Source organism: Chrysemys picta, chromosome 1 (assembly GCF_011386835.1).
Source record: "Chrysemys picta bellii isolate R12L10 chromosome 1, ASM1138683v2, whole genome shotgun sequence".
NCBI lineage: Eukaryota > Metazoa > Chordata > Testudines > Emydidae > Chrysemys > Chrysemys picta.
In genome coordinates, this window is record NC_088791.1 from 72,831,002 (window position 1) to 72,858,460 (window position 27,459).

Below are 27,459 nucleotides of genomic sequence, written 5' to 3' on the forward strand. Positions count from 1 at the left end.
ATACAGTTTGTATTTGAAGGCTCTGTGGCAGTGTTGAAATGGCTGTTTTGATAGAACATCTTTATCATGACCCTTCCATTCTTCTGAAAACATAGTTACAAGCCTATCTTTACAAAATGCTTAGAAAAGTTCTTTTTGGAGCTTGTCTTTTTAAAATAAATGTCAGTTACTGAAGCTCGAAAGATAGGCTATTTCATTAATGGGGAGATGAATGAGGAAGAAATGTATTATTAACGCCAGAATATTTAAACCTGGGAAGAGATCATTTATTTCAGATATCTTTAGACACTCTGCTAATGCTTCTATTTTGTTAATGATGAATTCACTTCATTTAAAGAAAAAACTAATGGAATTTGGTACATTTTCAGTATAATGTGAAACCTTTCTCCATTCCCAGTATATACTTATCCTGGCCCTACTGTCACTGAAGGTTAATAATGTTGTCTCTCGCCTTCATTGTGCTATAGGATATAGCTGTAAACAGAAAATGATAGAGCAACTAAAGTAATTTTTACTTGCCAAGTATTTAGTTTTATCTTAGTGGGTTTTTTTCCTAGAATGTGTTTTGTAATTATGTTCAAAGTAAGTATTGTGGTGAAGATGTTTGGGGTGCTGAATAGATCTACTGTACTGTATATACCATGCATAATCTGGAAGCAAACTTCCAATATTTGATTCTGATTAAAGTACTGTACCCCTCACTGTAGTTGCACCACAATCATTGAAGTAATGTTCATAATTATTGCTCAGGGTTTTATAACTGCCCATCGAAATCTATTCTGGTGTGAAACTTGCCATAACAGGACTTTAAAAAAAAAATAGTTTCAGCCAATTTAATTTGTAAGAGGGTGGTAAATAAATACAGTTGGTACTTTGCAGATCATGTTACTTACTCCTTTAAATTGATAATACTTTTTTAATGGCATTGATGAGGTTCCGAGTTGGTCCAGATGCAATATTTTGAAATGGCCAAAGATCTCAAACATCTCTAAAAATCTTCATATTAATGATAAGAGGAAAAATAAAATAAACACTTTCCAGTAAGTCTCTCACTGATCAAGCTGCCTTGCTCCTTCAGTTTGGATGTAAAGGAGCAAACAAAGACAAGGCAGGTGCTTCCATAAAGAAACCTCTGATGAATCCCCAAGATTTTCAGATTTGTGTGGTTGTAGACTGTTCAGATACTAAAGAATCAACAGTGTCGTACCTGTCCTAAAAAGGTATGTACCTTCTTCAGAGGAAGAGTTAGGAAGAAACCGAGTTGACACTAATGGAATGTCCATTCTCTAGTGATTATTCATGCATAGTGGAGATTGGAACCATAAATTCTAGCATTCTCAGTGGTTCAGATTATCATCTCTCCCAGAATTAGTTTCCAATTCCTGCAGATTTCTATATAGAAGAGAACAATTTTCCTTAATAAGAGCTCTCGATAACACTTTTACATTCTCTGTCGGCTTGTTTGGTTCTTTGTTTTATATCTAGCTTTTAAATATGACTTCTAATAAACTAAGTACTAACATGTGTGGATAGCATTAGTGATACACAAAGGAATCAGTATGCATAAGGATAACAATTGTCTGTGGGGTATTTCAAAATCACGCAATGTTGACAGTATTACACTATTTGGCAAATGCATTAGAATATAACACAAGGAAACTGCACTTTTTCTTATAACTGTAAATCCATATGTAATATTCCATAGAGGTCAGTATAATCATATAATAAAACTGTATTAATGCTGCAAAGGGAATCATAACTTCATTCCATGGCTACTTATTTCTTAACCGAAATTTAGTTTTGATTATTTTGTGTGCTTGTGTCTATGGCTGTCACTTCATAAATCGCAAATATTCTACTATTGTAAAAAGCTTTATCTTCACAAACACACTGTAGTATTAAAGTAATCTTTATTTTACAAAAGAACAGTACACTAATCATTCAGACTCTATGCATTATAATAATGCCACTACAGTGTTTATACCCTCCCTGTGGAATAGAATAGTAATATGGTAATGGCAGCCATTGGGTGCCATCTCTGTGCACATACGTGCTGCTCAGAAGCTTGAAATTTATTGCAGGGAACTTTTCTGGATCACATTTTTTTTTTTCTTTTAGGTCCGTACACATCTTCTAGAAATATGACTGTCTTTGGCATGTAAAGGTGGAAGGCTTTATGGCAGGTCTCAGAGTATTTGTGCATGCCTCATTAGATATAGTGACCTCTTACTGCACTATGAATCTAGAGAGGACTGGTCCTAGAGATCAGAGGAATCTATTTGTTTCATTATTTTTCCTTCCTTTTTTTTAAGAAACATTTCAAATGTGCTCTTCCAGTACATTTTTAAAAAAAATGTGACTCCAAAATTATAAATAAATAAATTACAACATTTGCCTTAATTTTTAATTAGCTGAAAGTCATCACTGGAAATTGTGTCTTCCATTACAAGCCAGAATATTCAACTGCCAGGCCTGAAATAATTAAGCAATATATTACAATTAAGCAATGTAATTTTAATTTAATTATGATATATCATAGGCTCTGCTTCTGATTTAACTGACATTCATTGACAAAATGCTATAACGTAAAATAACACTAAAATATACAGCTAACGGCTCTGCATGTTTTATTTCATAGTATTTGGCATTTATCAGAGCATAGGGAGAGAGATCTTTCTAGTCTGAAATAGCTGGCATGTTTTTTAGTGCTGGGCACAAATGCTGCAATTTTCATTTTGCCCTAATGTAATTGTGGTCAGTGACTGAGGAGAGTTAGTCATAAGACCTGATCCAAAGTCCACTGAAACCAATACGAATATTTCCATTGACTTAAGTGTGCTTTAGATCAAGCCACTCTTGAACTTCCCCCACCCCATTATAGGCAGTAGGTAAATAGATTCATGTTTGCAAATAACATAAGCAATGAAATATTAGACAAAGCTATATCATATAACCTCTGGTGCATCATTGTCGTCATCCTTTTCTGTTAGGCTGGAAACGGCACAGGGCAGATGCAGAGAATAAGGTAAAAAGCAAAGAGCAAGACAAGGAACACAGGGGCACTCAGCTCTGGGGTGGGGCCGGGGATAAGGGGCTCAGGGCTGGGGCAGAGGGTTGGGGTTCAGGGGGTGAGGGCTCTGGCTGGGGGTGCGAGCTCCGGGGTGGGGCTGGGGATGAGGGGTTTGGGGTGCAGGAGGGTGCTCAGGGGCTACAGTAGAGAGAAAGGACTCCCCCCAGCTCTCTCTCCCCACAGCAGCACCTGGGATGGGGGGCAAGAGGCACCTCTCCATGCTGCAGTGGCTCTGGGGCTGGAGAATAGACGCCCCTCCCCTGGCCCCAGCAGGTCTGGGCCAGGGGAGGGCCGCCCTAGCCCGCCTGGGTCCGGTCCAATCCAGGCCGGGCCACCCCGGTCGCAACTGGGGCTGGGCCGCTTCAGCCATGCCAGGCTGCACCGCAGCAGAGTTGGGACCAGGGGAGGGGTGCCCCGGCCACAGCAGGTTGGGGGTCGGGCTTGGTGGGAGCTGGGGGAGGGACGCCCCTTCCCCGGCCATGTCAGGTCCCCAGGCGGGTTCCTTGAGTGCCTGTGTGGTGCTAAATAGGCTGCTGCATGGCCCTGCAGCTTACAGGGAACTTAGCTGCCAACTCTCAATTGAGTGCTCTAACCAGTGGGCTCTGGGATAGTCTAATGTGGGGCTCCCTCAATCTCTCCCTGCTGAACCTGTTGCACTGTGGATAAATACAGTCATTGGAGCAGGGGGATTGGATTCTGGGTCTCCCACATAGTGGGTGAGTGCTCACTATTTTAAAACATTTTAAAATTACAAAATATACACACAAAAGATATTCATAAAATAAAGCAAAACATAGCTTAATTAAGTGAACATTTAACATGAATCACTAAAACATCATCACCAAGTTCACTCAAAATATTGTTAACACCAAGTCACCCGAAAAGTGTCCAGGTTACATGTCCGTTTATGAAAAGTATAATCAATCCATAGCTGGGCCACAATGGTGCACGTGGAACAGCTCTAGCATGTCACACCCCATAACCCCAGCTACTATGTTCTCATGAAATTTCAAAAGGGCTAGTTTTGCCTGACCCGGAAACCAGCCAAATGAGAGCACTGTCTCATTCCCAGAACAAACAGGCTTGGAGAAAACTCATCCCAAACCACTGAAAACTGCTGCAAAAAAAGAAAAAGAGGAATCAAACAGGGGTGTCTGAAACAGAGCAAAAGGGATACTGGGCAAATGCCTCGGGGTAATATGGTGCACAAAATAATTGATTGCTACAAGTCACTGAAGCACTTAGGCAGAGGTTTGTACAATGTACTCCAAGCCAGGGATATAGTGTCACCAGGGACAGAAGCATCCTACAGGCTGAATCAGGAAGATCAGAGAGGGTGGCATAATACTGCACTTTGACTCATATATTACAGAGTTGCTTCTTGCTTATGGTTGCAAAGGGAACATTCACCAAATCCTTCCAGTACCAACAATCTGCTGGTTGCACAAGGATCTCATCCACAGAAGGGGAGTCAGCTAGGGAGGGGAATACAGGATTCAATCTCTGCAATCTTTGCAAAAAACGTACTGCAAATACTGAGCTGTCTGTTGTCGAAGCAACACCTGCAGTTCAGCGAGGACCTTGTCCAAAAAATGCACAGACCGGATTCTGGTCTGAACAGCAAGAGTTGTTGTCAACTTCCAGCTTGACCAACTAGAAATAATCAGGTAGGAGAGCTTGGTCAACCCAGCCTACATAAAGGCAGGCAACAGGCTCCTGGAGGAGAGCACTTCATCAGGAAAACGTGGGTTAAAAAACAGCAGCTCTTCCGAGAGCCATAAACTGGAAAACACCTGCTCAGGCTGCACTCTTTGCAGAAGTCACCAGGCATTAGAGATCATTATAGAATCGAAGCAAATCTAGACTCTGTAACTGAACAGGTGCAATAAAAATAGGTGAGAGTCAAAGTCCATCCCCCCAGCACAATGGAGGAGAGAAAAAGCAAGCGACTTCCAGGCCAGCAGGGAGTCAGAGTACAGCAAACGCTAAACAGACTAGAGGCAAAAAGCTGCCACCGGACTGACTAAATCAGTGAGCTTCTGGCCTCCTTCATCTAATGACAGGAACAGCAAAGCAGGGCACAACCAATGGGAACTATTTAAAAAAAATGATTAATATACCTCTGAGTACTGTCCCAAAAGCCTGGGGAGGGTCCCAGACACATTAGCCGGTGCCACAACATTGAGGCCACAGTGTTGTTGGCAATCAAAAACCTGTCCCCAAAAAGAGTCCTGGAAGGAACCAGCGTCATTTCTGCCAGGTGATCTTGCACCTTCTCCTTGGCCGCCTCCTAGTTCCTTAGCGTATATTGCTCAGATCCGGAAAAGACCCCTAACATGTTAGTCTTAGAGGTCCCCTATGGCAATTGTTAGGGCAACAAAGGGGGATCGCTACACTGTCAAGAAACCAGTAAGACTGAATTGCTCTTAGCCCAGTAATGCAGGCAGACAATGCCTGTTCATACACTTGTAAACAAGCGCACAGTGCCTGCACGTCACTGTCAGACGCGAGGAAAACTGGCAGAGAAAGGCCAGACAGTTTATGAGGCAGCAGTGGCTCCAAACTAAAAGCATACAGCATCCCAGAGGACACCACTGACAAATGCCTCTGTGAACTGGGAAGTTGAGGCTAAAACCCCCTTTAATCTTTTAGGAAAATAAAAACATTATGGTACAATAAAGAAATGTATGAAGCAAACTCTGGCCCAATCCCAAAAGCTTCTATCATTTATAAAAGAAAGTTATAATTAATTCTGTCAAAGGCCTTCTCCTGGTACATTGAAATAAGCCCCAGATCCAGATTACAAAGTTTGGTAACCGTAGTACATCACCCATCAAAAACAAATTATCAAAAATACAGTGTTTAGGAATACAATATATTTGATCGGGGTGTATCAAAGAATCCAGATAGTCCTTCAGTCAGTTAGCTAAGGTCCTGGATAAAATCTTATAATCAGAGAAGAGAAATAGGTCTCCAGTTCCATGAATCACAGAGGTCCCCTTTTTTGAGATCACTGCCCTGCAGCCACTGAGGGGCAGTTTTTTCTCCTGGATACACTCCAGCACCACTAGAAAAAAGTCAGGACCAATAAGATGCTAGAAATGCTTGTAAAATTCAGATTGCAGCCCATCAATATTTGTGGCTTTGCCTGTAGAAAGCTGCTGGACACCCTGCAGTGACAGAAGGGTGTCCAGGCACCGCTGTTCCTCACCAGTCAGACGGGGTAACCCCTGGTCCAGCTCCTCTATTGCCAGCACATCACAGGCATCAGGTGAGTACAGAGTAATGTAAAAAGGAACAGCTGCTTTCCAGCTCTCAGCAGGGTCAGCCGTCAGATGACCACCCAGCAGTTGTAGGCAAAAATCTGCTGACAGCCCATAGACTCTTTCTCCAACCCGAAAAAGAACATTGTAGGAGCATCAATTTTATGCAGCTGAGTAAAATGGGCCCGAACCAGGGCTCCTTTGCACCTTCTCTTCCAACAAGCACCTCAGGAGCTGGTAGTCCTCAGTTAAGGTTTGGTGAATCTGCACCTGGTTTCCCACATCAAGGTTGCCATGAAAGCCCAAGATGTCTCATTCCAGGGCATTGATGGCCTGATGCAAAGACCACGTGGCAGCATGGGTATACTGTTGGCAGAACAGTTGAATCTGGACCTTTCTGACATCCCACCACTGGTTCCTGTCTAAAACATAATGTACAGTGCAATTGAAATTTCTTCCCAGAACAATAATATCAGAGGATCACAGTCAAGCATGGCATGGGCAAGTGTCTGCAGAAAGGAGAAAAGATGTCGCCTCAGAGTAGGGACATGCACAGTAAAAAGATTAAAAACAAAAGTGCCAGTAGGTGTTCCCTCTTGAAGAAGCCAACCCTGCACAGTCTCCTTCATAGGAATGATCTGTGCCACTGCACCCTGGGAAAAGAGAACAGCCACCCCAACAGTGACATTGGCTCAAGGGAGCTGTCTGTTCCTTCAACCAGTTTCCCTGATTATCAGAGTCCGAATTGCATCTCTTGCAAAAGGATAACATCAGCCCGTTTTTGTCTGAGAAAGAGTTGTGCCCTTTTATGACCATCCCCGCATCCATTAATAGTTAGAGTGCCAAAGTTGAGCAGCACCATAGACTCTAGAAGGAGAGAGTCAAGCAGCAGAGAGAAACAATGGAAAGTGGAAATACTTTGAACAAAATGAGCCATGGAGAGGCCTCCCCACATGCTTCCTCACCTTTCTCAACAACTTTCTGAGATGGAAATGTTTCCTACAATCAGCCGAGGTATCCCTCTTTGTGCTTGTGGTGGGGTGTATAAGCCCCATACCAGGGGAAAAAGGGTTAATGAACAGCTCTGGGCTCAGATGCCCTGCCCAGCCACACCTGCTCGGCATGCTCACAATTGAGGCAGAGCTCAAAAGGGAGCATCCCAGCTCAGTCAGGGCAGACTACACAAGGGAGCAGTCCTAGGCTTGTAGCTTCTCAGAGAGGCTGCAGGAGTTCCTCACCACCTGGACCAGACCCTGCTGCCGAGCTGCCGGAGGCCCCCATGTAGACTGGGAAGGGCGGGCCACGACTAACAAATAGAAGCCTCCGGACCCCGGTCATAGAGAAGCCCCCCTTGGTGAGTCCATAAGCTGACTCCGCTGTGACTTTGGAGGTGCAGAAGCCACGCTAGGAAGTGACCTAGAGAGTAGGTTTTGTGGCATCTGCCCCGCAGGCTACATATCCAAACAGCTAGTCACAGGGCCCCGCTTTGCAACCTGTTGGAGCAGGAGGACCAGGTTTCCCCTAATACCGGTTGTAGACTCTTGCTGCTTGGCAACATGGCCACAGGCTCTCGGCCACAGACTCTTCGCTGGGCAATACTGCCAGACTCAAATGCAAACCCCCCAACACAGTTGAATGAACGAAGCACTGTAAATCAGGGAAACAGGCCTCGACGTCAATTCCCCGCTTCTCTTTAGCGCTATCTACAAAGTTACTAATCTCCGTCATGCTGTACCCCCCTTTCTATACAGCTGACTGGCTGGGACATCAGGAACCAGTGAAGAGTCAGAGAGATCCTCATCATCTTCTTCCTCTCCCTCAGATTCCACCATCTCAGAAGAATGTTGAGCTGCTATTGTAACATTCTCATTATTCATGAAGGAGCATGCTGACACATCTATTTTCCCAAGAGTGGGAGGCAGCACAGCCTCAGGCTGGGACCCAGCATCATCACTGCAGCATGCAAGACTGGAGGCTTGAGGACTCACGATGCCAGGGGAAGGCAGTACCCCACTGGGAGCGCCACGCATGGAGCTATCACCCTTTGCAACACTCTGTTCCTTTTCAGGGCATGCAGCTCCATTCTCAGCCACTGCCAGCAGCTCAGGGGTTTCCAACATCTTAGCCCTTTCAGAAATAATCTCAGATAAATGTCTCGTTGGTTTGTTCTTCACCTCCATCTCTAGAATCTGTCTCTCCTTCCTCCGCAGGGAGGGGCTCCTCAACCTCCTTGCTTCTGTCCAGGTACAAGTGATTGAGTCACAATAGAGGTTTCCTTGGAGAAGGGGAGGAGCTGCTCCCTGAACAACAGCAGACCATATATGGCAAGGGGGGAGATAGAATCTGTCAGTACAGTTGCCGGCTGTTTCCTGCTGCTCCCTTGATGTCCCAGCCCCTTCCCCACTATTCCTGGGTCTCACATTCTTACCAGGGGCCTCCTAGCCAACAGTGGGCAGGAACCCTTCAAATGACCAGGGCCACCACAAAAGAAATATTTCATGTTTCCAGAGGTAGCAAATACTGTCTAATCCACCCCATCAGTGTGGTACTTTAAAAATGGGTTCAAGGGCTATTTGGGGTTATTTAGAGCCCCATAAACCTGGTGCCAGAATGACATAACATGCCTCATATTTGGGTTTTGCATCCTAACAGAAATAGCGTAACAGCAGAAACTGCCTTCCCATAATGGGAGAGAGCAGACACTATCATCTCATTGTGAAGGACATGTGGGACTTTGGAAAAAATTACTTTAGCAGGAGGAGTAAACAAAGGAAAACATGAACAAAAGACTCCTTCACCCAAAGTCCCTCCTGTACCAAACAATTCACAAACTGCTCCTGGGCCAGGAAAATCACTATAGATTTGCTCATATGAGAGGCAGATTTTATAGTAGCACAGTCAGTACCTTACCTACTCTCAGCAACATATCTTCCCCAGTGCAGGAGAGAGCAGGGACACACAAAACCCCTTACTTACGGGTCAAATTGCTAAACCCATCTGAAGTGGGCCCCATGGAGAACCCTCACCTAAGACAAAAGGGGAGACCCAACAATGCCCCTAAAACAAAGAAACAGCCAGTAACAAAACAGAAAACAGACTAACAGAAACCAGCTAGTGCACACAGCATGTAACAAACACATCTTCCGTCTCAGGGGACCGGGGGGCGGGGGTGAGAGAGAACAAGAAAAAAGGCACAAACATAAACACAAGTGACTTTATAGAGTGGTGGTTGGAGCTCTGACCCAGGATATGGGAGACCCAGGATCCAGTCTTCCGACTCCAATTACTCTAATTATTTACCCAGAGTGCAGCAGCTTCAGCAGGAGAGGTTGAGGAAGCCCCACCTCAGAATATCCCATAGCCCAGTGTTTAGAGCACTCATCTAACAGGTGGCAGATTGGCAGGCAAATCCCTTCTCCCCCTCAAGGGGGGGGGGGAATTGAAGTGGGGGTTTCCAACATCCCAGGTGACTATCCTAAGCATTGGGCTAAATGTTATGAGGGAGAAAGTCCTCGTCCTCAGCCTTGTGCAAACATGGCATAGGGGCCTAACACCAGGAGAAGGTTTATAGTTGAGAATCACTAGCAGAGAGAGGTTTGAAATTAGGCCCCTATCTCCATGAGAAGGATGGGGCTTAGCACACATCCCTCTGATCAGCATCGCCCATTGGCTAGCTTAGACGGCATCCTGTGTAGTGTGCTGACTTTTGTAGATCACCATCTAAGGCTCCTATCTCTGCCCATTTATTGTGCAGGAGCCTAAGTGCCTAACTCAGGCTTTGTGAATCCCAATGATTTTTCTAGGTACTTAGAAGTTAGGCACTGTGATATTCAGCATCACAATGCCTAACTGAAGAAGTGGGTTTTTAGTGCCTCTGAAGTAGGTATTTTACCCACGAAAGCTTATGCCCAAATAAATCTGTTAGTCTCTAAAGTGCCACTGGACTCCTCATTGTTCTTATTGCCTGAGTAACTTGAAGAGGCCCATGATGTAAGTTGAGAAAGATTTGGGTCTTGATTCATGAATTTGCTACGTGGAAGTTTTTTGCTCATTTCATTTTCATGTGTCTCATTTTGTTCATTTGGTGGTTATTTAAATTTCTCTATGGAAGGCTATAGGCCAAGTTCCTTTTGGGACTGTGAGAGCAGTAGTATACTCAGAGCAATAATGAATGATTGTTATCTCTCAAATCCCTTCTCCCTCTGGTTTTCTGAAATAAAAAATGAAGGATGATTAGTCAAGTCAATGATATTTAGGACACAGTGGAACATCAGAACACTGTTAAACCAAGACAAACACTTCAACCAACCCTCTGGTAACACTAAAATTGTGCCACGTGGGCCCCATAACAAGTTTTTATCCTATAGCTCAAGTAAAGGTTTTGCAAAATGCACCTCAAATAAACATTACATTAAAAGTATGTTAATGTGGGAGCATATGTGTGTCAACATTGTGGTTGCTTCAGTCTGGCTTCAGTTAACTACCTCATCGACATAGTTCATGAATACACCGGTGAAACATAATTTAAGAGAATATTGTCTGTAGCAAATGTCATAGGAAATGACTAGAAGGGAAGTTACTTTCAAAAAGTGAGGATCAGGAATGGATACTAATCAATTTCTGCATAGTGTACAATTCTGCTTAACTGGGTACAACAGTAGATTATTGGTTTTGCAAGAAAGCTTGGAGGTGTTTTTCTTGTATGATTATAATTTCTTGATTTATTTTACATAAACATCTTGGCTCTGACTCTTCTCACCCCCTACCAACACACACGCACTTCTGTAAATACAATATAGTGTTTGTTTATCTTGAACTGCTGTCAGTGAGTTTACTTACACTTTCAAAATTAAAGGGCAAAAAGCTAAATCTAAGCAACAGGGTTATAGCAACTGTGAGGTATCTAACAGATTCAACAGTTCAAAACTCAGCAGTGTTGGAGAAGGATCATAAGATAATAACTACGGCTGATACTACCTCTGGAAAAGACCCTTCCCTGTAGTCTAATAAATATTGTATGAACCAACAAGAAGCAATATGCTAATGATGTGATATTTACCCAGTATGCTGGAGCATCCATTGATGTCCTGTATCTTTGAGACCTGTTGATATGAGAACCATTTAAATATTTTCTTTTGTTTCTATTTTTCCAGTAGCTGTTTCCCTGGAAACGAAAATGGTGAGTGAAAGTCGTCACGAGGCCCTGGCCGCACCACCAGCCACCACCATTGCAGCTTCACTGCCAATTAATGTCACAGAACCAGCCAGTCCTGGAGCAGGAGGTGGAAAAGAAGATGCATTTTCAAAGTTAAAGGAGAAGTTTATGAATGAACTGAATAAAATTCCATGTAAGTAAAATATGGTTAGATAGACACTCTAATGGTAAAAAGCTACTGCTAATATTCTAGATCTTTTTGAGAAAATATTTCTACAGTTTAACTAGAAAATATTAAAACCATATTTGTGGGCCTTTCAGCAAATCAGGTGGATGCACCAGGAATGCTGACACTTGATTAATTTTATTTTCAGTTTCCAAAACATTAACTATATAGTTATATATTTTCCAAAACATTATTATATGACCAAACCTCTTTACTACATATAATTATATATTATTAATAATAATAAATAATAATAGTTTATGAAAATAAAGTACAGTTAATAGAATATTATTAGAACCATTTCTGAAGTGATATTGCATTTAATTATAAAATTCCTTTTCATTTTAAAAATTTCACACAGTGACACAAATAGGTTTTTTTGATACTTTACTAACCTCCAAAATAAGTTAAGGTTTTTTTTGAATAGCAGCTATCATAACAATGTCCATGCTCTTAAAAAAATAGCAAGTAGACAGTACAAGCAAATTAAAAATATATTTGGAAAAGCATTACATTTAACAAAATAGGTTTTTTCCCTAGAGGTTATAACTTGTGGAAAGGTATAATATAGTGTGACCAATAATGACAGGTAACAAATCAGAATATTAATCGATTTTTGTCTCTGAAATGGATTTTGGCAATCTGGCAGATGCAATTTTTGCTAAATTGATAGCAAACAGCTTTGGTCTGTCACTCCAAATTCCCACTTGTAAGAATAGAGGTGTTACAATAGCAAGAAGGCTGCATGTCATTAGTTTGGTAATCTGCACAGTCCAGCATGGACCACATTCAGGCAGAATTGTCTGATAATATCATGGGGAAAACAAAACTACTAGGAGCAACAAGAAAAAAAAAAGCATTTAGGAAAGTGGTAACATGGGAGCATCTTTATTGTTTAATTTATAGTTCAGGGTGTTATCTAAATGAGGCAGACTAGAATTTTATATAGGATATACCTTTATTTTTCGGCTTTGATGTTAATATGACTAAGGGCATGAATGGTTTGTACTATGCGAAATTCTGTAGGTTGCAGGTCTGGGAATGGAGTCCATACACAGAGATAAACTTGAAATGCAGCACATCTTTCCTTTCTAAAATAATAATGAAAACAACTGGAAAGCCTAATATTGAGAATTTGCCTTTTGTTTTAATAAAAAGCTCCTATGGTGCACAGCATTATGGATGAAGGAGGATAACCTACTATTAGTCTCTGAAATTACTTGCTGGAAATTTTTTTTTAAATCCTACATGTTTCATGCACTATTTCATAATATACTAAAAGTGACATGAGTCTGTACCTTGACAGTTTCAACATGACTTGTTCTTCCTACCTGCGTTAACTCTTAGAGAAATACTGTTATGTATTATCATTTAAAAATGGAGAAAAAAGGACTGTATGGATGCAGAATACCAGTAAGCGAGCCAAGCCCCAAAATAATTCAGTTAAGCTAACTATCTATATTCCTGAATGATGCTGGAAGTGGATCAGATGACCAGCTTGGTGATTTCCATGTGTATTACCTACCCTTTAGATAATTCCCCTACCTGGAAACATCTGTGCATGGGGATAGAAAACATCACAATGTTCCTTCACAAAGTTTCACCAGATCATGCTTTTTGGAACAGAAACCCCTGGTCCTTAAAAAGTCAGGACCTTCATTGCATCTCCACACTGCCTCCGGGCACTCTACAGCTCTCTCGCTCTCCACCAGCACAGCATCAGTGAGCTCTGTAGTACTCCCAATATATCCCCGCTGCCACTCCCCAAAAGAGGGTTGCATAGTGCAGAGGGGCTCCACAAGAAAATTAATGCAACCAAGCTATATTACCCATTTATATGGGCCCCCATCACGATAGTCTGAGTGCCTCAATCTTTAATGTATTTGTCCTCTCAACACCCCTGTGAGGGAGAAAAGCGCTATTATCCCCATGTTGTAGATGGGCATCTAAGGCACAGAGAGGCTAACGGCTAGCTTTTTAAAGGGATTTAGGCACTCGAACAGATATATGTCTACATCCATCATGTAAGCACCACTGGCATTTTCCAAACCTCAGCTCAGGTGCTGCCTAACACCTTTAAGTGCCTGTGCTTCCATCAGGTGACATTTTCCAACCAGCCAAAATGCTACTCAGAGTGATAGCTCAAACTGGAGCTCCAGAGGCCCTGGGGCAGGATTTTTAAATTAGGCAGGGAAACACCTATCTTGCCAGCAGGGCCCAAACCTGTAGGCCTGCTCTGAGCACATCTGAGACCGGTCAGACCCTGCAGCAGGAGGGCTAGATGCAGGCCACCAATGGTGCAGGACAGCACAGCACCCAAACAAAAGACAGCCAGGGGCACAGGGCACTGCAGGGTGGCCGCGAGAGAGCTATTGAGTGTGAGCAGGAGACACAGAGTGAGAGACATGGTTTTGGCTGCTAGGACATGGGTCTGTATCAGCATAACTATATTGGTAAACATTGCACCCGTACCCAATACAGTTATAGTGGCACACAAAAAAATGTGTGGGGACTAAATTGTTTACAGTCACATTTCCCTACCTACACACACAAATCATAAAATGTCAAGTCATGGATATTTTGTAAAAAGCCATTGATTTGTGGCGTGCATGATGACAGCCACAAAAATGTAGTCTCCCTTTAATGATCAGTGAACACGCCTGAAATATACCTTTCCTTCCAGTACTTTTCAGTGAAAACTGTATGATTTATTTTAATGTGGATTAAAAGGGAATCAAAAATCTTTAAAAATAGTGCATTTTGTAGAACATTAAAGGTCACATGCCTAATGTAATGTGCAGGCCTAAATAAGAACAAAGACAGTAGGCATGTTTTAAAGCAGAAATTTAAATATCAGCTGGCTCTTAACAAACTAGCCAAGATTCCAGTCCAAAATGTTAAATTTCACCTTACTCTACAAAATTCCAGCGTGGGATGCATTGGATTTAAGTGACATTCATCATTGTTGATGTGCTTTATAACACAATAATTCTATTCCTCCCAAAGGCCAAGGAGCTTCCCACAGTGAGGGAATAAAATTATTGCCAAGGAAAAGAGAGGGGGCCAATTACACTATTGCTGCTATAAGCTTAGTTAATACAAAATTTAAAAACCTTGTTACAATTCCTACTTATAGAGGCTCAAATCTTGGCCTTTCACTGATATCTGTTCCCCTAAAAAAGAACAGTGTACTGTCCCCCATGTTGTGTACGAAGAGTCTGAGCATCAGAAGACATGCAGAATGTTCAGGAAGATGTCTCATCATTCATTCTACTGTGGATAAAATGACTGGAGTCATTTTATTACAGTGACTCATACAATTAAAGTGCAGAGATGCTATAAGGTTACTGAGGCACAACTGTAGAGATTTTTTTCTCAGTAATGCAAATCCCTGCACTCTGGTTGTGAGTGTCTGATTTTCATAATCACAGAACAGTTTCTGAATAACTGTACTGTATGTAAATCTCTCTGTGCTGATTGGCTGCTGTAATCCTTCCACTTTGAATTGTCTCCTATATGCAGAAATTTCAAACTATTTAGAAGCAACAAAGACTCCATCTCAGCTTTTTACTTCCTTCATTTTAAACAGAAAAATCCCAACATTTAAATGAAAGAGAAGGAAGAAACAAATCAAAAGGAAAGAAAATGGCACTGTCAAACTGATGAAAGGGAAATTGCTTTGAAAAGTTTTTCAGACCTCCTTTTATTCATTTCTTTTCTTTCTCTCATCGTTTTTCCTCTTGGTCCCTCTCTACAGGCCAGCAAAGCTCTTGTCCTTACAGTAACTGATGTATATTAATGTTCATTTTCTTTACATTCGAGAATCCCAGCCCCGCCTCCTAAATTCTGTAGTGAACACTATGTAAACAAAAGTGTATTGCAAGTGGTTGTGGGGACAAGGGCCTTACAGTACTGAAGGAAGGAGAGATCAGGGAGGGAGAAGGTGAGAGGGAAAAGGATAAATCATAGAACAGAGGAGGGGGAAGTAGAAAGGGCAAAGCAGGGGGGCTACCCCTTTTTAAAAAAAATCCCTTTAAGCTGCTTGACGGTCCCCATGGGATTTTTATTGGGGTGATTTCCCCCTTAATTTGAAGTTTAAATGTTTAGTTTAAAAATTTGATGATGATGATGATGATAACGATAATTACACTACATAAATGAGCACCCATCTCAAATGCTAGATGACTTTGAAAAACTCTTTAAAATATATTCATACATAAACACATTCCTGTAATTGCCCACAGATAACACTCTCCTGGGAGCAACATAAGTTTAACAAACATAAATAGGCCCCACAACAAAGCCTACCAGTGTTCCCCTAATAATAATAAGTAATAATAATAATAATAAATATGAGACTGCTTCCTGTACCCTTAGAAGTAACTGTATTGGAATTCAGCTGTCATAACTTCCAGAGCTTGATGTATGTTTCTCCCTCCCTGTCTTTCTTTTTCTATCCATTCTGGCCCCCTTGATTTACCAGTTTAGGTTGGATTAAGTGTTCTTATTACCCCCTCTAAGAGACATTAAACTCATTTCTTGATTTTTCTCTCTTCCTTGACACCGGGATTTTGGGCTATTAGTTTGAATGATACTTTCTAATTACATTTTGGGTTTTTACACACACTCCTACATGGTATTTCTGAAATCTAACTTTTATGGGCCAGCCATTTTTACTGTATTTAGAAAATAACTTAGGGCTTTGTTCAGCTTTCAACTTTCTCCATAGTTGTCACTCCACTGAGGTCAATGGGACACTCATGAGGTTCTGGTCAGTGTGACTAAGGATGGATAGAGAATTGTCGGAGAAAAATACAGTTCTCACTTTTTGTTTGGGTACAGCAAGTCTTTATTTTCTCTCTATCAATTGCATAGAGGGAGAGAGCTAAACAGGTCTTTCAACAGGTAAACAATTACAGCAAGCATTTATACCTTTTGTTACAGACAATAATGAGCAACAGCTGCATTTTGTTTATACAAAGGTCATTCTGATATCTTGTTTTGCTCACTAATGTAGATTCAGTCTACATTCCATATTATCTACACATTATCTACACAAGGTCGCAACAACTTCTCACACAGTTCTTTCCCACTCGCCTCACACATTCCTCGCGTCTACAAATCTCGCGTTATTAGGGTTACAGTTAGCATAACCCTTGCTAACAAACTGTCATGCATTGCATCCCCTTCCTGTCAGTTCTTTCTCTGCTTCCACAACCCCCCCTTTTGTACTACTAGTACAACAAACATTTTTCAAATCTCTATTTGCATTAAGTCTTGGAATTCAGATTCTACTTCAGATGCTTCAACCTTAGGGTGGATAGATCTGACCCAATCATGCAAACGGTGCTCAGGAAGACCTATTGAGTTTCAAAACTGTTCTAATACGCAGAGACAACAAATATAGGAAAATCAGCATTAACTTCTTATTAATTATTTGTATTACCATAACACCTAGGAGCCCCGGCCATGGATGAGGACCCCATTGTGCTAGGTGCTGTACAAACACCAAACAAAAAATCATCCATGCCTCAAAGAGCTTGCAATCTAAGTATACGACAAGAGGCAACAGATGGAGACAGCAGACAAGGGAGTGCAAGGAAACAATGAGACAATATTGATCAACTGTCTCAGTACTCCGGCAGTCTAAACCTTGTTAAGTATTTTATAGGCTTCGTGGCAGAGGAGAGTTTTTAAGGAGGAATTAGAAGGAGGGTAAATAAGTTAGTTTTGTGGATATTTATGGAGAACCCCTCCTGAGTGTGAGAGTCACCACTGGAAAAAGCACAATGGTCCTATGCTCACTTCCTCCTGTATCACCCCCCCATCTTGCAACACATGTTCAATTGGCTCATGTCATTCAAAGACATTCATTGTTCTACATGGGTGGCAAATATGAGTAATTATGAATAGTGCCTTATTGGTGACATACAATAGAAATGGGAAGAAGATATGACAGGGCAGTAGCAGGACAAATCAAAGATCCAATGTTCTTAACTACTGCAATTTTTTTGCAAATCTCATAATAAATTTCATTAAAAGCCCATCTCCTAGAGTCCTCCGATTACATAAAATCTCAGCTTTCATTCTTTTTAAAAACAGTTTGTTGTAGAGACAGGCTAGAAAACATGGCACAAATGCACCCTGAAGACTCAGAAACCACAAGGTAAATAAAAAGAACCCAAATTTATTATTTTTTTTAGAAATCTCATTTTATAAGCCACCTCAATTTTGGGGAGCCTGACCCTTAATTTTTGAATGCTCAGGGTTGATATTACTGAAAATCTGGTTCCAGAATGTATTGCTCTCTATGTCGCTATGAGTGAGTGGAAAATATAAACTAAAAGCTCATTACACAGAGCACGACTGAAAAGAAGCATTTGTTAAGCAAATCACAGAATCTGACATCCTATTTGATTATTTAGTGATGTGGTGCTTATATTTGAACAACTGACACAAACAAACAAAAATTCCCTTAAGGAAATAATGATTAACCCAGGTTATCCTAGTAAAATGATGATTGATATCACCTCTTTAAAATGTTCTGTACATGATGTATTAGGGTGCATGTCTAACAGGCAGCATCTTGGTTCTCAGACTAGGAACTGAACTGGGGACCTACAGAGCTTAAAAGGGGCTATTACAGACACATATGCTCTGCAGATCAGGCACAGGGGGAACCTGTAACACATACTCACAAGCAGGTTACATCCTTCCTCTAATAAAAGAAAGCTTGTCACAGACAGCTGAGGTTTACAGCAGTTCTAATCCAGGGCAAGCCCTGAGTTATGTGATGACCACCATCTTGGCTGACATACCGAGGATTGAACCAGAGACCTCAATCAAAAGTGAGAGTTGCTACAACCTCAGCTGAAGAGCCAGCTGTAACACACACACTCACCCGTGGAGGGAGGGATTTGGCAACCTATCAATTTGTTGTCCTAAGTATAAAAAATGCTTTCTCTTAGCCAGAACCCCAGAAAAAGCTAAATCTCCCTGCCAAAGAGAGTGACACACTATTAATTACATTTTCTGGAAACTCTATATTTTGTTCCTGAAAAGGATACTAATTAAACCATTCATATAATATAGTGTTTTAATTGTGTGATTTGAAGTGAGGGGAAGACAATTAAGACCTCATAAGGGACCTCTCGTGAATGTTTTTGAAAATACCTGGTGCAATCATATTTTCTCTACCACAGGGAGAAAAGGAATCTATGATAAAGAGGGGGTTGAGCACATACCATACATTTGGTGACAGGATTTTAAGAAGGGACTCCCAACAAGCATCAAGGGTCCCTGTTCACCCCACACCAGAAAGGAAGGGATTAAAAGCAGCCTCGGGAGGCTGTGCAGGAGTAGCCAATCAGGGGCTGGTGGGCTTACATAAAAGGAGCTGCAGGGCCAGAAACAATCAGTTGCTTTGGGGAGCCCCAGGTGTGAGGGCTAGCAAGCTGCAGAAAGGGTAGCACCTTGGGCAGAGCAGTTGCTGGTAGGGACTTGGGGAACAAGAGGGAGCTCCTGGCTGGCTGCTGGGATTTGCTGGCTGAAAGCTCTGAGAAGAGTAGTGGGCGGGCCCAGGTCCCCCTCACTCACAACTGGGGAAGTGGCTGGACTGTTGAACTCAGATACTCCTCCCGCCCCCACCCCGGGAAGGGCGGAAACACAAATGGTGACACGGCTGGAGGGCCAAGTCATGAAGAGAACGCTGCGGTATTTGGACTGAGCAGGTCTGCAGGCGGAGACAATGATGGGAGATGCACCACCTGGAGAGGGTACACCAGCTTGTGGAGCTAATCCCCGTGATGGCCATCAGGCCGCTGTGGTGAGTAGACTCCGTCACAGTCCCCTCCAGCACATCATTGTGTTTATTTCTTTATAGTCATTACAATGACTGTGTAGATATTTTATTGCATTATGGATATGTCAAGTTGTGGCAGTTCTTATTAAATTGAGTAGAGAATTTAATTTGCAACCAGAAAACTGTGAACATGTTGTTCACAAGTTTATTTTCAGCACTGGGAATTTCTTTTTTAATTCTTTATATTAGAAAAAGGTGGTACAAATGTGTTAAAAATTATTTACATATATTGTATAATAATTTTGCATGTTCTAAAAATTACATGTAGATGGATTATCTACTAAAATTATGCTATATGTATAGTTTATTATGCATTATTGTACTGAAAATTCTTGTGAAGAAAAGGTGCACAGGACAGTTATGAACTCACAATTAGCAATATATTAAAACTGAGTTTTTCTGCAGCAATATATTATGTGAAGAAACATGACATTCAGTACTAAGTTTAATACAGTTATTTAAAAATCTAATAAAGATATCACAAAATCAAGGATATTCAAATTTAAGCTTGGCATTGCATCTTTAACTCATCTATTTGTGCCTAGGTAGCATAGCATCTCTAAGCCATTATCACACAAAGTTATGAAAAACCTGCAGTAGGTTGGCACAGAGGTACAAATTAAGAATAGACCATCGGTCTTCGCTATTATTGTTTGTTAAACAGTAGTGTTTCATGGGATGTGCTTGGTTCTGCAGAAGATCCGAAAACAAGTAAGACTTCCCTGATGCATATGACAACATTAATTTAGGTTTGTGTACGTTAACTATCTTGTTTTGTTAACTTTTAAAAAAACATTGCTATATCTTGGAAGGCTTGCTCAACACTTCTGACAATCAGGCCAAAGTCACTCATGTTGGGCACCCAAAAACTGAGGCACAAAACTGATGGATCCTTTCAAATATTTGAGCCCATTAATTGTAGTCCAAAGTACATTGGATATAGCTTTCTTCACCTTCCTCTGGTCTTTATTCAAAAAAAGTCTTCCACGGCTAAAACTAATCCTATGTCTAATATACGTCATCTGTAAGAAAATATGTGAATTAATCAGGACAAGCAAGTGAATGGCCACAACTTTATTAAAATTGAACATCAGAGTGGGGGGAGTTTTTTGCCCATCTCCCAATACCAGGCATTCAGGTGGGTCCAGTGCAATGTTTACAAAACAGGCCATCTATCATATAGCCCATAAGTCAGGGTAAACTGTCCACTGCCTACCCCGAGAATTCAGCTTGTTTTGCGGAATCCTCTCATCTTCCCCCTACAAAGGGGATAGAAAGTACCAGATGGGACCCTGATCTGCAGACTTCAGGTCTCCTTTTTGCCCATAGACTTGGGGTCCACCAGCAAAATCCCATGTCTCTGATTGTTTGCTCTTTGGCCTTTTATTCGTGCTGGACTCTGGCTGCAATTTATGACAAACTAACATTCATACGATTCCTAACATTAAACTCCAAAATCCTATATTTATCAAATCTAACTGTGTCTCCATGATGATATGAGGAAGGCAAAAAAAAAAAAAAAGAACTAGGCCCCAGCCAATTGGCTCCAATGGGAAGCCTTACTGGTCCCTTCAGCAGGTGATCAGTCAGGCCCACAGCATCCTTGTACTCTCTTACCTTTTATCCTATAGCTGTCTGGCAGCTTGCAGACCCAATAAAATTTCCCACCTGTTAAATCAGCGGGTGGCATTCTAATACTCGGATTTGTCAGAATGAGAGGGAACTAAGCATTTACTTTATTGTGTGGTTCCTAAATATGAAGTTAAACAATTTTATAATTTCCAAACATTTTGAAGATGGAATCACGGAAAACATTTATAGCACCAGGAATAGGTTAATATTAGTTGATTCTGTAGACCAAAAGACTTTGGTACACATTCTGGATCACTGCCTGTCATTGACATTTCGCTGTTCTTCTGTAGAACTGCATCCATGCTGAATTCTTCCTGAATTCTCTTGTTCTGTTTAGGCTTATAATTGCACTTCAAGCCAGATCTTCGACTGGTGTAATAGCTTTATTGACTTAATTTGAGTTATGCCAGTTTGCGCCAGCAGAGGACTTGGCCTCAAACCTTTATAAGAATCCTGGTGTGGGTAGGTGAGACGCTTACTATACAAAAGAGACTATAAAACCCTGTTGGAATGATGGGCTTGTGAAGACTCAGTTCCAATTGAGTAATCCATCTGCTAAATCCCATGCAGGCTTCTCAGTCTGAATCTAATCTTAATTATCAGCTTCGGCAAAAGCAGCCTAATTTGCTCACTGCCCCTATATTATCTGGGGGTACGTTTCAGTACTCCGGCCAGCATCATTTCCCAAACTCGGGAAAGGATTGCCAAAACGAAAGAAGAGGGGATGGGTGGGTCTTTTCAAATGGCACAGAAATCTACTGTGACCTTTGACCAAAACATGTCCTCCATCTCTTGGTCTCTTGTTGTCAGTGTTCTGTAAGCAAGACTTTGTCATTCATTATGTTATCTCAGTTCCCACTGAGTGAAACACTTCATTTACTAAAGATGTGAAGTTTACTTTTCCTATCATGAATGTGTAGTCCAGGAAGGCAACATGTTGTTGGTGTTTAACAGTAACAAGTGGGGATGTGTGAAGACAAAGCTTTCCTCTCCCAGGTGGTGGTGATATTTATTTTTATGAGTTATTATTACAGTTTTCAATCACTCCTCACCATAGAAGACTTCTCCATTTCCTTGCCATGTCATTTCATTTATGCATTTATTAACACTTCCTTATTAGTCAAAGTCACGTAGAAGATTTGGCCTGAGCATGGCCATCACTATGCCAACGTTGAGGCTTGTTTGTTGTCTTTGCTTAGAAATCTCCTTGCTCTTCCTCCAAGTCCAGACCTTTTATAACCAGGTTTCTCAGCTCACAGCAACCCACTTGCTCTGTGCTGAAATGTAATATTCTAGGTGTCCATCCAGGAGCCAGCTATTTGTTTGTAAATTCCAGTGATGCAGATTTACGTGCAGCTTGGGCAATGGAAGAAAGACAGTGGAAGATAAGGCAGGTTTACTATTCATAACTTGCAGTCTAGCATATCCTTTTAGATTATACCTCTGTGATGGTAATCACTTCACATGAAACTGCTCCAGAATACCAATTTCTAAACTATCTTGCCTTGTGAAACATTTGTTGAAGGGTTTTAAGTCCTAGGACTGGCGAGATGTCCCAATGCACAGAAAAATAAGTTTTTTTTTTTTTTTTTTAAAGATTAGTAGACAAATAGAAATACCTAATGTAATCTTAACTCGGGCATAGCATTTAGCCTTATAAAATGTCATGGAAAAAATACAAGTCAAAAGTGACTTGACTGATAGCAATTCTGAAGCAGCCATGCGTATATTTAATAATGATTGTGTGGTATGGAGCTATTTAGTCACGTCACCCTCTTCATCTAAATACACATACTGTAGGAAGGAACAGACAAAATTGGAGAGAAAAAATCTTTACTTAAAGTCTTTTTCTATTTAATTAATATATAAATAGAAGCTTAAGGTATGTCTACACTACTGCTGGGAGCTAGCACAAGAAAGTAGCAGTGTAGTTGGGGGTAGCTTGGGCCATGGCTCAGGCTAGCCACCTGAGTACACACCCAGGGAGTCTAGACAGGTTGGTATTCAGGCAGCTAGCCTGAGCTGCCCTCCATGTTACCGCTGGCTACTGTGCTATTTTTAGCATGTTAGCTTGAGCAGAACTAATGCAGGTCTGTCTATCTGCACTGGGAAGCATGCTCCCAGCTGCAGTGTAGACATACCCTTAGAGGCCTGCAACATCCCAAAGCCTGCTTTTACTGAGGGTAGGTTTACACTATGTAGCTATTCTGCCATAACCCCATAGTGTAGACACAGCCTACACTGATGGACAAAGTTAGTTTTGTGGTGTAGGAACATCTCAAGCAAAGTTAGTTAAGTTGTCAGAAGGATTCTTCCATCGACATAGCTGTATCTATGTTGGGGGTTAGGTCAGCATAGGGTTACCATATCTAATAAATAAAACAAGAGGACCCTCCACGGACCCTGGCCCCGCCCATTTCCCCACCCCTAGCTCCACCCCAACTCCGCCCCTTCCCCGCCCTAACTCCGCCCCCTCCTCCCTCCCACTCCCAGCCACGGGGAAAGGGCTGCCCCAGCGCTACCGGCTTCACGGTTTGCCGGGCAGCCCCCAGACCTTGCGCCCCCGGCCGGCCAGCACAGCTGGAGCCCGGGAGGGGGAGCGCCCAGCCGGGGGCGCAGGGTCTGGAGGCTGCCCGGCAAACCGTGAAGCCGGTAGCGCTCGGGCAGCCCAGCTCTTAAACAGAGCCGAAGAGTCGGGGAGGAGCAGAGCTGCCGCGGCTGGAGGCTCTGCTCCTCTTCGGCTCTGTTTAAGAGCCGGGCTGCCCCAGCGCTACTGGCTTCGGGCAGCCCCCGTGCCTCCGGACCCTGCGCCGCCAGAGCCCGGGAGGGGAAGTGCCCGGCCGGCGGCTGGGGTCCGGAGGCAAGGGGGCTGCCTGAAGCCCATAGCGCTCAGGCAGCTTGGCTCTTAAACAGAGCCGAAGAGTCAGGGGAGGAGCAGAGCCGCCACTTTCCCGGACACGTTCGGCTTTTTGGCAATTCCCCCCGGACGGGGGTTTGACTGCCGAAAAGCCGGACATGTCCGGGAAAAAGAGGACGTATGGTAACCCTAGGTCAGCATATCTATGTCAGTTAGGGTGTGGTTTTTTCACACTCCTGAACAACGTACCTATGTCAACCTAACTTCAGTGTAGACCAAGCCTCAGGCACAGAGGTAATTGCAGGATTGGGGCCTTACTGCCATGCTTGTGTGACCAAAGAAGGAAACCAAAAAAATAATTTATTTAACAATAAGAACAACTAACATGATTCATTTTTCTATTCAGAGCTGAACAACAAATAACCCCATTGAGGCAGGAACAGAAGATTAAAGGTTCTTAAAAAAAAAAAAAATCAACATAAGTTGCCCCACTTCAAACAGTGTCAACACAATGAGTCCAATTAACAGACTGGTGTGCCACAATCTACTACAGGTTTTAGAATCATATAGGCCTCAGTCCAGAAAAGCACTTAAGCATTTGTTGACCTTTAAGCACTTCAGTGATCCACTGACTTCAGTACAGCACATACTAAAGTGCTTTGCTGGTTCAGGGCCATAAAATCTTAATACCTCAACTGCATTTAGTTTCATTTAAAACAGGGACAGGGGGCAGAGGGTAAGAAACCTGAAAAAAAAAAAAAAAAGACACATGCAGCAATTTATTTAATGGAATATTGTGTTCATTCACCTGTTTTTAGATTGTTTTTCCACATGTAAAATAGTTCTACTGTATTAATAACTTTATCTTAATAGAGAAGACATTTAAAACAAAATAAGATGCAATAGCAAAAAAGTGTATTGCCATGATGTACTATATGTCAGAATGTTCAGTACCAGAAAAATTTCCTATCAAAATATTCATAAATACAAACCTGTTTTTCCTCCCAATTCATTTTAGCGTTATTGTTTTCCACAGCTGCTTGTTGAGTGTGTGTCCTTTCCATTATATTGACCCAATGACTCATTATCACAACATGCTTCTTCAAATTTGCTTATCAAAGAGATGGTATTTAGCTAGTTGTTAAATTCTAAATGTGCAATATTTTTCTACTTTGACATAATTATTTGGGGAACTATTCAAAGCTTCCAGTGAAACTGCTTGGAGAATTCAGGTAGGGAGAATATTACTATCTTTGTTGAAATTTTCGCCAGATTGCTAAACATTTTAATCCAATTCCTTCTGAAATGATTGAGCATCTTTCCATTTACTTTAATAGGAGTTGGATTGGGCCCTCAGGCATTGCTATCCTTGTAAGAAGTCCCATGGGGATGTTTAACCACAGGTGCTCAGTACATAAGTGTTATGCCATATTCAAAGGACAATACCTCCTGTAGTAGAGTGTTTTCCACGCCATCTCTGGGCAGTGTTATTAACTCAGAGGGAAGCCTGCCACCTTCAGCCTGTCTGAGTGGGGTCCAGGATACCGGCAAATGGCATTGTTAATTTTCTTCCTGTCTATTATGTTTATGTGGTCACACACACAGCATGGTGATCTGGGTGGCTGGTGGGATAGTGCTGATGTGTCTATAACAGTGATCAGGGAGTGGTTATAACATCTTGCTAATTCTTCCATTCTTTGGGTTCTTGGTTGGTAGAATTTTCTGTAAGTGAGCTTTGGAATCTGGCAGGGTCCAAGAGTTTTCAGTGGCAGTGGAAGGTGAGGCTCTTATTCTTGTGGAGAAATGAGTTTTCAGGATACTCTGGAGGTTGATCCCCAGACCATCTACTGCTCTCTGGCTGAGCTCCAGCATGGAGAAGAATACAGTGGAAAAAATTGTCTTGGAGGTGTATGCTGATTTGTGAGTTCAAGATCTCCATGTTGCTGAAGTACTGGATGGCCCTGAATAATACTGGGGACTTCCAGACTGTGCTAGTGTTATTGGTGGAACTCACTTCCTAGTTCTTTGCCAAAACTATTATAAAAGGGGATAGTGGGCCACATTTTGTTATTACTGTAAGTCATGCTATGTGGTCATACAGGCTGTGGAGTATCACAGAGGGCCACTTTTGGATGGGCTGGTAAATTTCTCAATGCCAGAATATTTTGTAAAAGATGTACAGGAAAGGACAGGCTGTGATACTGTTACCCCTATACTAGGGTTACCATTCGTCCGGATTTACCCGGACATGTCCTCCTTTTGTGTGCTAAAAATAGCGTCCAGGGGGAATTTGTAAAGCACTCACAATGTCCGGGATTAGCAGAGCGAGTGGCTGGGAGGGCTGCAGGGAAGTCCCGGGCTGGACTCAGGAGCAGCTGTAGAGGAGCCGGATCCGCCCTGCATTCTGAGCCAGCAGCTCCCTTGCAGCCCAGTCCAGCAGCACTGTGCAGGGCCAGACCGGGTTTTGTTGTGCAGGGCCAGGGACCAGGTTTTGTTGTGCTGGGGGAGCTCAGCCACGTGTCCGGCTCGGCTGCACAGAGCCCAACACTCTGTTTCTGAGCAGCTGGGTAAGGAGGTCAGGGGGCAGGGAAGGTTCTGGAGGTGGAGGTCAAGAAACGGGGGGGGCTTTTTGGGGGGAGTGGAGAAAGTTTTGGGCAGTCAGGGTACAGGTAGGGGGTAGGGTCCTGGGGGCAGTGGGGGGGGGTCTTAGGAGGGGGCAGTTAGGGGGACAAGGAACAGGGAGTCTTAGGTAGGGGTGGGGTTCTGGAGGGCAGTTAGGAGCAGGGGTCCCAGGAGGGGCAGTCAGGGGACAAGGAGCAGGGGGGAGTGTTTGGGAGTTCTGGGGGGGGCTGTCAGGTGGCAGGGGTGGGGAGATGGATCGGAGCAGTCAGGGGACAGGGAGCAGAGGGGTTTAGATGGGTTGGAGAGTTCTGGGGGGGGCTGTCAGGGGGTGGGGAGTGGTTGGATGGGGCGTGGGAGTCCCAGGGGTCTGTCTGGGGTGGGGGGTGTGGGATAAGGGTTGGGGCAGTCAGGGGACAAGAGGCAGGGAGGCTTAGATAGGGAGTGGAGTCCTGGGGGGCAGTTAGGGGCAGGGGTCCCAGGAGGGGGGCAGTCAGGGGACAAGGAACGGGGGGAGGGGTTGGGGGTTCTGGGGGGGGCGGGAAGTGGGAGGGGCAGGGGCGGGCTCCTCCCGTCCTCTTTTTTTCTTGCTGAAATATGGTAACCCTACCTATACAGCAGGGAAATAAATGGTGTGCCTGGTGCTGAGGTACACAAACCCCACACTGGGCAACATGTGGGTTAGTGAGCTAACGTGGGGCTCAGGTGGTCCCACCCCATTACACAGTGAGTGATGTCAGAATTGGAAAGAAGGAGCTTAAGTGGGAGAAACCCAG

General features: G+C 42.8%; 1 protein-coding gene across 23 annotated transcripts in view; it reads left to right on the forward strand.

The window, feature by feature from the left end:
* The window catches only part of SYT1 (synaptotagmin 1), a 510,915-nt gene that overhangs the window by 322,054 nt on the left and 161,402 nt on the right, over positions 1-27,459 (forward strand). For 14 of the 23 annotated variants that reach the window (XM_065559631.1, XM_065559656.1, XM_065559576.1 and 11 more), the window contains one exon: positions 11,487-11,681. In XM_065559631.1, coding sequence (XP_065415703.1) covers positions 11,510-11,681 — 172 coding nt within the window. In that variant the 5' untranslated portion in view covers positions 11,487-11,509. The remainder of the gene's footprint in view (positions 1-11,486; positions 11,682-27,459) is intronic. The other 9 variants (XM_065559651.1, XM_065559614.1, XM_065559619.1 and 6 more) reach the window with 1 other exon arrangement.